The 16002-nt window shown below is 44.3% G+C and overlaps 1 protein-coding gene across 1 annotated transcript in view; it reads left to right on the forward strand.

Moving 5' to 3' along the window:
- Positions 1-19: 19 nt before the first annotated feature.
- ccdc125 (coiled-coil domain containing 125) overlaps positions 20-16002 on the forward strand; it is a 76583-nt gene continuing 60600 nt past the window's right edge. The window contains 9 exon segments of the mRNA XM_076730461.1: positions 20-137; positions 1121-1373; positions 1943-2001; positions 2101-2187; positions 10484-10561; positions 12028-12113; positions 12199-12281; positions 15050-15162; positions 15447-15551. Of these exon segments, the coding sequence (XP_076586576.1) occupies positions 1121-1373; positions 1943-2001; positions 2101-2187; positions 10484-10561; positions 12028-12113; positions 12199-12281; positions 15050-15162; positions 15447-15551 (864 nt within the window). The 5' untranslated portion in view covers positions 20-137.

Raw genomic sequence — 16002 nt, forward strand, 5'->3', positions numbered from 1 at the left:
AACGGATAAATATGTGAAACTTGTTCTTGCTTTCATTAGGTAAACTTGGGCAAAAGTTTACTGCACTTTATCTTTGTCTCTGTTTAGCTGGAAGTTCGAAAGCACCAAGGAATATAAAGTTATCTTCAAAGTTACAGGTAAGACCTAGTAATTAATAAGAAACAAATAATTCTAAACATTGAAGGAAAATTCTGCTTTTCATTAGAATCCCCAAGGTATCTCTTGAACAAATATGTTAGGCCCATAGTTCAGGTTTTGTTTGTCTCTTTCATAAAGTTTTTCCATAAATGAATCAGCTACAGACAGCAGCAATCTGCAGACTAATCCTGTGATCCATTACCAATACTAGAACAGTATGATGGATGACATAACAACTCTGTAACTGAACATAACTATGAATAATTATTTGCCAAAGCCTATCGGAAATTCAAGTTCTATGGTTAATATCATTAAACACTGCACATATTCTAAATTAATAATAACTTTGTTCGTTTTTACAGTTTTAGAATGATGTATTTGGCCAACAGAATAAAATGACTTTTACCTCCTTATACTTCTAAATATTTGCACAATCTGAGGGGAAAAAAAAAAATCCTTTTTTCACCACAGGCCACATGTTAATAAACAAGTGGCTGCTCTGGTTAACAGAGTACATGGTGCTCTATTGAGTTGGTAGGTAACCTGAACCACAGCTCTAAGTCAGTTGGTAGGTGTTGAGTAATGACCTGATCCCCTGTCCCAGGCCAAAGACACACTGTATAGATAATATAACCAGATAGGAATGCCTGTTTTTGCCTAATCCAGCAAATTAGATATTAGATATACTTCATCACATTGATGAAGAAAACTTATAAAATATCAAGATAACCATAGATAATAGCTGTCCAGTCCACACTGGCCTAACACAACCGGACATAAGAAAGGGATGGTTATCTGGGTTTAAATGGTTTAAATGTTTAAAGTCTCTAACAGGTGATGATTTATATCATCTCATGGAATACGAAATCACGAGAAGTAAGTATGTGTGTGGTTTGGGTTACCCATTTAAGTTTGATCAAATCAATATGTGGTTAAGCAGAGCCAGACTGGTGAATGTAATGTAAGGTTTGACCTGGTGCAGATGCAGGAGGTCAGTGAGGCCTGCAGCTTGGATGATGACATGGTGGATGGAGACCTGGGTGATGGAATGGGAGTCAGCGCAGCAACCAGCTCCACAAGGAAGAAGAGCCAAACCTTCGCTAGTGCCATAGAGACCTTGCTACCTGGAGCAGAATGGCTCAGACACAGCACGCAAATAGGAGAGGCAGCCTCGATCCCTGGACTGAAAACTGCAGAGACACAGCAGAGAACCCACTGGAAGCTGTTGCACCTTGGTAAGAATGTATATGAACTGACCATTTACTGTAACAAAGGAACTAAACAAGAATCAAATCGTACAGGAAAGATAGCATCAAGTACTCAAATTTCAATCAAATTTCAACTTTGATTGAAATAGTAGGTATCACTTCATCTTTCACTTCACAAAAGACACATTTGGGTTAATTTGTTAATAATAATTATTGTTATATAAATAATTAATGTTAATAATAAAGAAATGCACAAAACTAAGAAGTTTTATCAAGTTTGTGTGTGTCACCAACTCAGCAGTTCCGCAGGGCTTTTTGGCTACTTTTCACTCATTGTATTTTGTTACATACCATGGTATTGGCACCATACAATCACAACACACCACTTTATTGCAATTGCAGGTTTAACCACAAACCCAAGTGCTGACCGTGCTAACAGCCTTTTGAAGCGCTTTGAGGAAGTCACTTTGCAAATGTGTCTTCACTCTAAATGTATAAAGTTCCAACTAGCTCTTCTCACACAAAACTACTAGAAAAGACACATACACATATACATTTTCTATGACCTCTAATGCACACTCATTGTAAATCCGTAGACTCCCTGGTTGAGCTGTCCAAAGATGAGCTGAAAGACAGACTACAGGAAGCATCTGAGGTAGGAAAAGTGAAGAAAAACTGTAATTGATATGCTGTAACTTTGTCCACTTGACTCGAGCCTGGCAAACTGTAACTGATGGTGCTGCTGTGTTGGCAGGTGATAAATGTATTGTGTTGTGAACTGGAGGTCGCACATCGTTACCTTGAAGGCAAATATGAAGCTCTGAAGATCTTACAAGGGAAGGTACAGCAACACATATATACTGAAGTACTGCATGTCTGCATCTTACTGTCACATTACCTTACCTGCTGCCATGTCTTCTCATTTGTTCACCTGTGCTGTCAGTATTTTTCCACTATCGCTCCCCTGCCAACCATGCCCATCTAAGTGCCAGATTGCTCTTTGAATCACACAAGACTCTCCAGCATTCTTATCAGACTGTTCTCTTGTTACTGGACCTGTCTGCCTTTGACTTTGCCTGATCTTCTGTTCTCTGGTAAATCAAATCAAATCAAATCAAATTTTATTTATATAGCACTTTTCATACATAGTGCAACACAAAGTGCTTTACAAGAGTTAAAAACAATATAAATAAAAACAGAATAACACGAAAAACCCAACCCTCCCACCCCCCATATGTAATAACACACAAATACCTCTGCCTTCAGTATTTGTGTGTTTTGCCCTACATTTCCTGGATCTCTGTCTGACTGTGACTGTTGATTGTTTGGCTCGCCAAACATTTCAAGGGACTCTCAATGGTTCCAAACCGAACACTGATCTTGCCGCATCTTGTACTTTGAGAGACAAAAGTTCAGAACAGGACATTGACCTGTACTACGGCTCATCTGTCTCTATCACGCCTGAGATTGAAGTCAGTGAAAGCGACTTCCATGTACTGGTGGTACTGCAATTGGGTCCTAAACCTACCCATAACAGTACAATCTGGCTAATCATGTGTGGCAAGAGCAGTGGAGTGTTAAATATGGAGAGATACCAGATATTACATGCGACAACGCCACCTGGGAAATTACACCCTAGGAAATCCTAACAAAGGTTTGCTTTAGTAACCAAGGTCACACAGGTTCAAATACCACAGGGCGAGACGGTTCCAATTACAGTTTTTCTCCATTGGTTTGGTTCATTTCTTGAAACAGAAATTACATTCTCCCAGATAACATGGGCAAACCTCCAAACCACTTGGCAACAGAATTGAATTTCTCATTCATTTCATCAAATTGCAAATGTCTTAGTACATGTCTCAATATCTCAGTACATCTTATCTTAAATGATTAAGTACAGGTAGCCTACAGTTAGTTCAGTTAGCCTACATTTAGCACAATTTCCAAGTGAATTGATCTTGTTGATCTAAACTGATTGTCTCATGGTTGTTCTCTCCAAAACATGTCAGCATCATTTCATTGTATAAGTTATCACATGCACAATAGTCTGTTCAGTTGTCAAAATTAGTCAAGAACATAATACCATGAATACCATATATGAATCACTTGTAACATTTGATAAATTGATTACAGTAATTGACAGTCAGGTGAAACTAGACCTTGACCAATGAAGGAGGAGTTTCACACATCTCAGATGACCAATCAAACAGTATGCTTAGTTACCTGACAGGTGCTGTCCATGATTGTGAATGCGGCTAAACACATATATATAGAGCTTGACCAGGACCAGTACAATTTCTGAACATGGAGGCATCTGGCCAAGTAAATGAACAAGGACAACTGCTTGCTCGAGGAAGAGGAAGAAGAAGAGGAGGAGGAGTAAGGGTCTGTGGTGGTGGAACAGGGGGAAGAGGCTGAGGAGCAAAAAGGCACCATGCTGTCCTGGATGAAATTCAGGCCACAATTATAGACAATGTTCTCAACCATCACCTCACAATGGCGGAGGCAGGTCAGCGAGTGCAGCCTGTGCGTGTGTGTGTGTGTGTGTGTGTGTGTGTGTGTGTGTGTGTGTGTTATAGGCCTACAGTAATATCTTACCTCAATGGGATGTTATGATACGAAAAATGACAAGAAAAATATTTGAGAAAATAAACTATGGAATTATTGATGATGCAGTTTACAGTAGTATTCCAGTCACTGTGCAGTTATGCATTAGAATTGTGGTAAAGTTACTGTAAGTAAAACAACAATACAATTATATTGGTAACTCATTCTGTAAGAAAGACATAAGGCATACATTACAAATGGTAATATAGTATTGCCCTTTTGAATTCTATGTCTAGAATTGGACGACAATCTCGCACAGGTGGCAGAGGAAAACTTCTCAATGAACAACAAGGACAAGAGATCTGTAACATGGTGATGGCAAATAATGCCATCACATTGAGCTGCATCCGCGCTGCAATTCTACAAGACAATGCCATATTCTAAAATGTCAGCTCTAGAAGCGTCTTCACAATACACCGGATATTGAATAAGCATCAGATGACCATGAAGCAACTTTACAGGGTACCATTTGAGAGGAACTCTGATAGAGTCAAAGAACTGTGGTACCAGTATGTACATATAAGTCAGTTACTGGTTGTCTATATTATAAACTTTTTACAATTAAGCAGTGGTTCCCAAACTGTTTTGGCTTCAGTACCCCCTTTACCTGATTTCTGAATCCAAGTATTTGCTTTATCTGACTTCAACATTTTGCCTAAAAACTGCAACAGAAAACTGCAGTTTACTGTATGATACAATTATCATTATAATCCTTATTTCGAAGAATATAACATACGATAAGAAAAGGGATCAAGGAGCTGCAATTAGTGCCTCCCAAGCAGATCTATCTGATGATTTGATGATTTTTTTTTTTTACTGCATTGTAGAGAATAATGGCATTGGAAGGAAACGGGACCCCTCACATCCTTGTGTTTGTGGATGAAGCTGGCTTCAACCTGGTCAAGGGCCGAAGACGTGACCGCGATATTATTGGCCACTGGGCCATGATGGATGTCCCAGGCCAGCGAGGGGGCCATATAACTATGTGTGCTGCTGTTTCTGAGAATGGTGTGGCCACTCACATCCCCAGTCTTGGTCCATACAATACACAGAAGCTCCTCATCTTCTTGGACCGCCTTTATTCTGATTTGATCCTTGAAAATGAGAGAGGTCTTGTATGGCCTCACCTACCAAACTATGTCATTATGTGGGACAATGTGAATGTCCACCGTGACCCGCTCATCAGGGCCTGGTTCACTACTCATTCAAGGATGGTCATGGTGTTCCTACCACCTTACTCTCCTTTCCTCAATCCTATTGAGGAGTTTTTCTCCGCTTGGAGGTGGAGAGCGTATGAGCAAAATCAAAATCAGAGGTCCCAGCTCCATGCAATGGATGCTGCATGTGAAGATATTACAGGAGATCAATGTAGGGGATGGTTGCAACATGCTCGCTGTTTCTTCCCTCCTTACATTGCAAGGGAGAATATACGCTGTGATGTGGACGAGAATCTATGGCCAGACAGACAGCAGTGTGTGGATGGCCAGGAGGGTGAGGAGGACAGCCAGGAGGGCAAGGATGGTGGTCAGGAAAGGGAGGGTGAGGACAGTAACCAGTGAAGAAATGTTAGTTGTAAAACTCCAGCTTTATTAACAGCACTGTAGGCTACATATAATTTTCCTTGTTTTTTTTATGTGTTTATATCACAGTATATTATGCTCTATGCATTTTCTTTTTACTCCAATGTATGGAAGTTACTTTATATGTCTGAATAATAATAATAATGGTCACAATTTCCTTGCCAGTATGAGTGCAATGTGTGATGTCAAACCTTGGAGGCTACTCTTACCATGAAATCCTATTTTTATTTTATTTTATTTTATTTTTTTGCCAGTTTTACACACAATTGTATTCAGTTAGCTAGACAAAAAAACAAAAACAAAAACAAACAAACAAAAAAAAACTAGTACAGTAACCATTATCAATGGACTGGGCTAAGACTGAGAGGTGAACATGAGGGATATATCAATGGTCCTTTGCCATAGTGACAAAACATCTAAACATTTTGACTTGCAGTACTTACACAATGCCAAAGAGACGATGCATTTTGGGGGCACTGACTATTTATTTGAGAAAGGAATTTAGTTTTGACACGAGTGAACTGTTTTGGGAGAGATATGAGCTTTTGCAGGTGAACCATGGTGTCGTGCTGAACCATCCAGATTATTTTGGCAAAAGCACCAAGAGTGTTGAGAACATCCAGTCTGTTTCAAGAAATGAGCCAAAGCAATTGAGAAGGATCTTTGCATTTTGGTGGCACCATCCATCCATCCATCCATTTTCACCCGCTTTATCCGGGGCCAGGTCGCGGGGGCAGCAGTCTGAGCAGGGACGCCCAAACTTCTCTCTCCCTGGACACCTCCTCCAGCTCATCCGGGGGGACCCCGAGGTGTTCCCAGGCCAGCCGAGCGACATAGTCACTCCAGCGTGTCCTGGGTCTTCCTCGGGGCCTCCTCCCGGTGGGGCATGCCTGGAACACCTCCCTAGGCAGGTGTCCAGGGGGCATCCGGTAGAGATGACCGAGCCACCTCAGCTGACTCCTCTCGATGTGGAGGAGCAGCGACTCTACTCTGAGCTCCTCCCGGGTGACAGAGCTCCTCACCCTATCTCTAAGGGAGCGCCCTGCCACCCTGCGGAGGAAACTCATTTCAGCCGCTTGTATCCGGGACCTCGTTCTTTCGGTCATGACCCAAAGTTCATGACCATAGGTGAGGGTAGGAACGTTGATTGACCGGTAAATCGAGAGCTTCGCCTTTCAGCTCAGCTCCAGCCCAGCTTCTTCACCATGACAGACCGATACAGCGACCGCATTACTGCTGACGCTGCACTGATCCGTCTGTCAATCTCACGCTCCATTCTTCCCTCTCTTGTGAACAAGATCCCAGGATACTTAAACTCCTCCACTTGAGGCAGGAACTCTCCTCCAACCCGGAGGGAGCAAACCACCTTTTTCCGGTCGAGAACCATGGCCTCGGACTTGGAGGTGCTGACTCTCATCCCAGCTGCTTCACACTCGGCTGCGAACTGCCCCAGTGCATGCTGAAGGTCCTGGCTCAAGGGAGCCAACAAGACAGCATCATCTGCAAAAAGCAGAGACGAAATCTGCCGGCTCCCAAACCGAACCCCCTCCAGCCCCTGGCTGTGCCTAGAAATTCTGTCCATAAAAATAATGAACAGAACCGGTGACAAAGGGCAGCCCTGGCGGAGTCCAACATGCACCAGGAACAGGTCCGACTTACTGCTGGCAATGCGGACCAAGCTCCTGCTCTGGTTGTACAGGGACTGTACAGCCCTCAGCAGAGGGCCTCCAACCCCATACTCCCGGAGCACCTCCCACAGAATGACGCGAGGGACACGGTCGAATGCCTTCTCCAAGTCCACAAAACACATGTGGACTGGTTGGGCAAACTCCCATGAACCCTCAAGCACCCTGTGGAGGGTATAGAGCTGGCCCAGTGTTCCACGGCCAGGACGAAAACCGCATTGTTCCTCCTGAATCCGAGGTTCGACTATCGGCTGGATTCTCCTCTCTAGTACCCTGGAATAGACTTTCCCAGGGAGGCTGAGGAGTATGATCCCCCGACAGTTGGAACACACCCTCCGGTCCCCCTTTTTAAACAGAGGGACCACCACCCCAGTCTGCCAGTCCAGAGGCACCGTCCCCAACTGCCACGCGATGTTGCAGTGACGTGTCAACCAGGACAGTCCTGCAGCATCCAGTGACTTGAGGTACTCAGGGCGGATCTCATCCACCCCCGGAGCTTTACCACCGAGGAGCTTGCAAACTACCTCAGTGACTTCAGCCCAGGTGATGGATGAATCGACCTCCGAGTCCCCAGTCTCTGCTTCCTCTGCAGAAGACATGACAGTGGGATTGAGGAGATCCTCAAAGTATCTCTTCCACCGCCTGACAATGTCCCCATTTGAGGTCAACAGCTCCCAACCTCCACTGTAAACAGCGTTGATAGGGAGCTGCTTCCCCCTCCTGAGGCGCCGAATGGTTTGCCAGAATTTCTTCGAGGCCGACCGGTAGTCCTCCTCCATGGCCTCCCCGAACTCTTCCCAGACCCGAGTTTTTGCTTCTACAACCGCCCGAGCCGCCGCACGCTTAGCCTGCCGGTACCCGTCAGCTGCCTCAGGAGTCCCATGAGCCAACCAAGCCCGATAGGACTCCTTCTTCAGCTTGACGGCATCCCTTACTTCCGGTGTCCACCACCAGGTTCGGGGATTGCCGCCACGACAGGCACCGGCGACTTTACGGCCACAGCTATGGACGGCTGCATCAACAATGGAAGTGGAGAACATGGTCCATTCAGACTCTATGTCTCCAATCTCCCTCGGAATCTGGTCAAAGCTCTCCCAGAGGTGGGAGTTGAAGACCTCCGTGACAGCGGGTCCCGCCAGACATTCCCAACAGACCCTCACAGTACGTTTGGGTCTGCCAAGTCTGTCCCGCTTCCTCCCCTGCCAGTGGATCCAACTCACCACCAGGTGGTGATCAGTTGACAGCTCAGCCCCTCTCTTCACCCGAGTGTCCAAGACATACTGCCGAAGGTCAGATGATATGACTACAAAGTCGATCATTGACCTCCGGCCTAGGGTGTCCTGGTGCCACGTACACTGATGGACATCCTTATGCTTGAACATGGTGTTTGTTATTGACAAAGTGTGACTAGCACAGAAATCCAACAACAGAACACCGCTCGGGTTCAGATCAGGGAGGCCGTTCCTCCCAGTCACACCCCTCCAGGTATCACTGTCGCTACCCACGTGAGCATTGAAGTCCCCCAGCAGAACGATGGAGTCCCCGGTCGGAGGACTTTCCAGTACCCCTCCCAGGGACTCCAAGAAGGCCGGGTACTCTACACTTTTGGCGGCACTGACTATTTTATGGGACAGGAATTTAGTTTTGAAGCATGAGTGAACAGTTTTGGGAGAGATATGAGCTTTTGCAAGTGAGCTATGGTGTTGTGCTGAACTGCAGGACTTTTTTGCCAAATGATCTTAGAGTTTTGACAATGTAATTTCTTTTTCAAGAAATGAGCCAAACCAATGGAAAAAAAAACTGTAAAACCAATTTTACTATCAAAAATTATTCAAAAGCGAGTATAGATAAATAAAATCACATACCAGTTAAACACACTAAAATGGGCAATTGGGCAAGGGGGAGTAAGAACCGGGAGGACAACCAGAGGATGTGAGCTTGGATGTGTGGCTCAAACGCACAGCCTAAAAATTCCGCTCTGCATGAATCAGCTGGAGCCAAGTGGGAAATAAAACAAACAGGTAGACAACGAGTAGACTAACGTACCAGAGCTGCAGGTAACCGTGCACAGCACAGCTGGGTGCCAGCAGATCACTACTCTTTCCCCGGCCGTCTTCCAATGCCCAGCAAAAGGCAGGGCTCACCATTAGCCAGGGAGTTACTGGTGATCCACACCTCCACTCAGTCCTCCTCCCCTCGAGGACCACTGTTCCAGTCTAAGAGTCTCCTCTCACACTCAGGCTGCTTTCATAGACTCTGGGGCTGATTCCAGCATCATGGGTGAGGAGCTCACTCGTCAGCTGTGGATAGATTGGGTTCCACTTTTCAGACCCATCTCTGCCAGTGTGTTCGAAAGTTACCTGCTTGGAGTTGTAACCCACCAGACTACACCTATCCACGTTCTGCTGTCCGGAAACCACCATGAGACCATCCAGTTCCACATCCTGAGAGCACCTTGCATCCCTGTCATCCTGGGGTATCCGTGTTTGGCAGACCTGGTTGTATGTAGCACTTCATCCTGGGAGCTTCATACCACCACGTCTACCTCAAACAAGCCACAACGTTCCTCCACTACGAGCTTTGTTCCTGATCTGTCAGCAGTTCCACCAGAGTACCATGACTACAGGGAAGTCCTCAGCAAAGCGAAGGCTGCCTCTCTGCCTCTTCATCGCCCTTATGACTGCACCCACCTTAAGCCTGGCACGTCCCCACGCAAGGGACACCTGTACTCACTGTCAGCCCCCTTGAGAGAGGCCATGGAGACCTACACAAATGACTCTCTGGCGGCTGGCATCATCCGCTCTTCATCTTCACCTGCTGGACTGGTGTTTTTCTTCATGGATAAGAAGGCTGGGACTCTGAGGCCTTGCATTGACTACAGGGGTCTCAGTGACATCATGATCAAGAACCACTATCCACTTTCCCTTATCGCCTCCAACTTCGAGCTTCTTCAGGGGGCTGCCAGGTGTTGTAAAATCTCACTAATACAGACCTCAGGTGGTGTGTAAACACCGACCAGAAAAAACAAGGAGAACTCCTGGATTGAATAAAAGGGTTTACAGGTTATGAATATGGTCTCTAGGTGAGGGCATCACTGTAGTTCACTTGGAATCACAAGGCGGTCCAGAGAGTGGACGAACCAAGTATCCATCAAGAATGCTACTTAGTTGGTGTCCTTGTTACCTGGTGATCTAAGAGAGGGGGTCCCAGGGTTTTAAATACAAAAAAAACTAAGCTTAACTAAATACTGTTCATCTTCACACAGGCCATTCTTGACAAAGCCACAAGTCACACCAAAATTCTGTTGCAGAAAAGTGAGGAGAAGACCAAAGCTCTGGAGAAGGTAATAGTAAGTGTAAGCTGGTCAAATAAGGGCTTGTTTTGTTTGCTTTAACTTTCAATAGTAGGTTTCTAGTCAACAGTCATTAGCTAATTGTGGTTGTACTTTTTATCAAAGCCAAAAGGTAACACTTCACACATCACAAAATTGATTAATTCTATCTGAAAATTTGAAGTCAAGAATACGAAAGAAGAATTTAACACGGTTTATAGTTAAACATGTAAACCATATTTGAACGTAACATTTCAACATCACTAACCATGCTTGTGTTTTAGTACATAACTGAGTTAGCTTGATTTGATTGTTGGTAGGATGGCCTGAGCCAGGATTTGTTTTTTTTTATTCTATAAGAAGTGTTCCCAGTCTCTCCCTTCTTCCCTCATTCACTATTCCCTACAAATTAAACACTCTGTAGTGCCCAGTAAATGAGATTTCAGACACTTATGAATCATTTCTGAAACTATAAAATGGCAATGTAAATTGCATTGTGGGATTGTTAGCAGAAAGTAGTGTTCATGCCATAGACAGTATTTTTTTGTTCCATTGTGAGGATTTTAAAGTTTCTATATATTGAATAGATTTTACACTCAAACAAAATGGAGGACCATAAGTATAGTTCACTATATAGTAAATAGGGAGTGATCTGAATATTCAAATCTCTGGGTGTATCTTAATTTAAATATACATGACTGTTATCAGACCTGTAGAATGATTGATAATGACATTTAGATGAAATGTAACACTGGAAATGTATGAAATGTACTTGCATCATCGGTATACAGTGGATACATGTAGACTGAAACAATTCTTTTTTTATTAAATGTGGCTGAGTTTTATAATCGGTGGGTAATTGTTGAAGTAAGGTTGATTACTAAAGTCTTAACCTATGACAGAAAGTGGAAAATTTAGTATAAAAAAGCATTCCTTGTTTTCCGTATGTGATGATCCAAGTTAGCCGCATGAGACAGGATAACATAATGTTTGTCTGAACAGGGGCCAGGATGCTCGTAACAATTTTTTGTCATGGAAAATGTCATGAGACTTTACATTAGTTGTTTGTTTATAACCTTATATATAGTAAAACTAGATACACGTGGCTTGGTGTTATGTGTTAATTGGGTTATAATCCTGTCAAACAACTTAAAAAATACTCATTATGAAATGTTGCTAATAGATACACGCGGTATCGCCCAGGCCCAGGTCTGGTGAACGGCGCATGCTCTGCTGCGACGACACACAGCCTGTCAGCGTTTGATGGCGGCATCACGTCTCTGTCTGTCGGTTTGTTAGCGTCTGTCTTGTGAGTTTTTACTAGTGTATGTAAATGTAAATGTAAATGTGATGTGAGTCATACAAAATCTGACCAATGCCTGAAGAAACTGACCTGTCTGATGTGACAACAAATATCCCTATGGGACAATAAAGAAATCTAATCTAATCTAATCTAATCTTGCTTCTATCTCTTGCAGGAGGTGAACAGCTTGCAGTGGGAACTCAGTTTCAATCAGGTACAGATGAAAAGGTCACACCACTCCTGGGAGCAGAAATACAACAGGTCAGATTTTCTCCTCATACACTTATTTCCATGGTATCTTCATAGACTTGTATTGTTACTTTATCGTTATTGTTGTTGTTATCAGAATTCTGAATGAGAACAAGACTCTGACTGATAACCTGGAGGAAAGACAGAGTGAGATCCAGCAGCTCCGAGCAGAGAATTCTGGTAAATAATGCAAACTCATTTTGAGATGACCACGACATGTATGCACATATTATCTCTAATTTGTGAAGTGAAGTGGCTCAGTCTTGAAAGTACTGACTTGAATCACCAAACCATAGTTTGTGACTCCACGTCACCAACAGTCAGAACGTGTATCTTCACTAAATCTGTGCAAGATGGTGCTGTGTTAGGTGGCAGCCTGTTGCAGTGGCTCCGTCGTTTTTGTTTGTTTTTGTTCATTTAGTGTGTTTTTTCTGTTTCTTTTAATTTCTATTTCTTAACTGTGTTTTTGGTAACTGTGTCGCGATGTTCGCGTGCAGTTTTACAACTTTTTTGGTGGCCTTTCTGTTACTTTTTACACTATTTGTAATGGAGAGCTGTTACAGAGGGGAGTGGGGGCATTGTCTACACACGCGAGCAGCTGATCACATTGTGTAAACCCACGCTGCTGCCTGGAGAGAAGATTGTAATCCCAAACGAGCTGAAGAGACGATGTTGGGGATGCAGAGCCTGAGTCAAATGGAGGGTGAAGGCACAGAGATACAGACTGTTGGTTCTGGCGATCATCACAGGGAATGAGAGGTCCTTAGCAAATAAGACGGACGAACTTGTCACGCTGGTCAGGACTCCGACAGTGCAGCCTTATGGCCTTCACTGAGTAGTGGCTGCATTCAGACATCCTGGACTGGAGCGCGGAGGTACCCGGCTTCAGCTGAGTGAGGGGGGACAGAGACGTGGCTCGGAGTGGTAAGAAGAGGGGAGGAGGGATTGTGCTGTTTGTGAATGAGAAGTGGTGTAATGCCGGACATGTTACCGTTAAGGAATGTTTCTGTAGCCTGGACATTGAGCCGCTACTTTTGGGGATGCGGCCTTATTATTTGCCTCAGGAGTTCACGTCCGCCATTGTGATCACTGTTTACATCCCTCGGAAGGCTGATGGGGAAGCAGTGGGTGACGTCATCCACTCCACCATAGCAGAGCTACAAATGTGGCAACCAAATGCGTTTGTAGTCATTTCTGGAGACTTGGACAAAACTCTGCCAACTTTCAACCAGTTTATCAACTGTCCCATCAGAGACTTACTGTATGCTAATGCAGGGGGTGCATACAGTGCCACTGCTCTTCCCCTTCTAGGCAGAGCTGATCACAGCTTGGTGTTGTTAACACCTCTGTTGGGCTTGGCCCCAAGCAGGGAAACACTCAGCTGAGACAGACAGGGGAACAGACAAACACTAGGGAAAATGGAAACAGAGAACACTAGGAGTAGACAGATCTAGTGGATCCTCACAACCTTGGTATGTCCCTCTTGTCCAAAGGCAGCCTGTGTCCACGAGAACAGTGAGGAGGTGGACACAGGAGGCTAATGAGTCATTACAGGACTGCTTTGAGACAACAGACTGGAGTGTGTTGTTTGAGCCACATGGGGAGGACATCAATAGCCTGACAGAGTGTATCACAGAGTACATCAAATTCTGAAGACCATATTGCCAACCCGGACTGTACGCTGCTATCCCAACAACAAGCCCTGGATCACCAGTGAACTGAAAAGTCTGCTGAACAAGAAGAAACAAGCTTTGAGGTCAGGGGACAAAAAAGAACTGAGGAGTGTTCAACACGAGCTGAGGGAGAAGCTGAGGCATAGCAGAGATGCGTACTAGAGGAAGCTGGAGGCCAAACTCCAGCAGAACAGAGAGAAGGATGTGTGGACAGGAAGAAAGGAGATCACGGGGCTCAAGGCTAAAGACCAGCAGCCGGCAGCCTCAAGAGAGCCAATGAGTTAAACCACTTTTTCAACAGGTTTAGCTCACAGCCAGAAGTGGCCCTACATTTCCCCCTTCACACCTCCCCACTATCCAAAACAGCTTCCACACCCCCCCTCTGCCCAAACTTTCTCCGTCCAACCCTCAACCCTCACCCCTCCATGGTAATCCCTCCCTTGGACTCAACTCCCAAATCCCCCACCATCCCCCACAGCACCCCCTCCACTAGCACCATCCCCTGCCTAACTGCAGGCCAGGTAAGAAGACAGCTGGAGAAGCTGCACCTGGGCAAGGCTGCTGGCCCTGACGGCATCAGTTCCAGAGTCCTGAAAACTTGTGCCAGCCAGCTGTCTGTGATCCTATGTCACCTCTTCAACCTGAGCCCGAGCCTGCAGAGAGCCCTGGTGCTGTGGAAGACGTCCTGCGTGCCCCAATGACTACCAATCCGTTGCCCTTACATCACTCATTATGCTGGTCCTGGCCCACCTCAGCCCGCAGGTGAAATCATCACTGGACCCTCCACAGATTGCCTACCAATGTGACCAAGAGCAAGGAGATGGTTATTGATTTCAGAAGGAACAGGACAACCACACAACCACTGTGTATTCTGGGGGAGAATGTCGCAGTGGTGGAGGATTACAAATACCTCAGAGTGCACCTCGACAACAGACTGAACTGGAACTGGAACTAAAGGAGCAAACTCCTGCTCCTCTGAGGCTTGTGTGTGTGTGTGTGTGTGTGTGTGTGTGTGTGTGTATGATTGTTGTATAAATTCTGTGTTTGTCTGTATGTTTAATTATTGCAACAAAATAATTTCCCAAATTGGGATCAATAAAGAAGCCATCTAAAGTCTAAAGTTTAAGTCTTAAAGTCTAAGTCATATTAACCTAAAGTCCAATTACTACTTTTTCTGGACCTTTTAACCACATCTCACTGTTCTAGCTTCCAACACATTTTTATCAGCAAATGGAATTGGTTTAGCTGTTATCACTAAAATTGTGTTGTTTGCAGCTCTAAGTCAGCAGTGCTTGGAGCTTCTCTCCATGTTGAATGTGAAGGAGCAGACAGCTTACCAAGGAACCAAACCTCAATACAGTCCAGAGAGGGATGCAAGTGTTCTGGAGGTGAGAGAGCACCAATCAACATTAGAGAGAGACAGAAAGAAGGACATTCAAAGTTGTGAGAATTAAGTCAAGAATACAGACAAAGGCTTTACATTCAGACACTCTTTATGTCCAAACTGCTGAGCAGCTTATTTTCAAAGTAACTGTCACCAGCACATTTAGCTGGATACATTTATATACTACAGCATATAAATGTATTGGGACCAGAGTAACATGCTAGGTCACTCTTATACCTATATACTATATCCTCTAACAAATGTCATCCAAATTTCATCATTTCTAAGATGGCAGTCTTGGGGGCCTGCCAGTGTCTTGGTGTTGCTGAAGCTTGTCCATGCAGTCGGACTGCTGCTGCCAGCAGGAAGCAGCTCATCCAGCTGCAACAGGAGGTAAACTGCATCTAACCACATCATCTGTGCCAAGCTCTGTCTTTTTCTTCTTTTTGCTCTCGTACCATCATTGTTGTTCATAATGTAACACCAGTCCTTTGTTGGGAAATTATCATCTATTGATTTTGCACTCAATTGAGGAAAATAGAATAATGAATGAGGAAAATAAATAAGTAATAATTCCAAAGAGGAAAATTAATAACTAAAGTAATATAGTAAATCCACTTCATTGGTCTTACATCAAATATCATGACTTTTTGATTAAATTGATCTCCGTCTCTTGGCTCCAGGTGTTAACAAAAAAAAGAATAAAAACGTAGTAAGCCAAAAAGAAAAGTGAATAAAAAGACAAAAAAAGAAACAGACATCAGCTGTTTTTATCCTCAGGGAATACTGAGTGTGCATTGAGGGTATGGTAATGTAATAAACATGGAACTGATTTTCTTTGTGA

This window comes from Chaetodon auriga, chromosome 5 (assembly GCF_051107435.1).
Source record: "Chaetodon auriga isolate fChaAug3 chromosome 5, fChaAug3.hap1, whole genome shotgun sequence".
NCBI lineage: Eukaryota > Metazoa > Chordata > Actinopteri > Chaetodontiformes > Chaetodontidae > Chaetodon > Chaetodon auriga.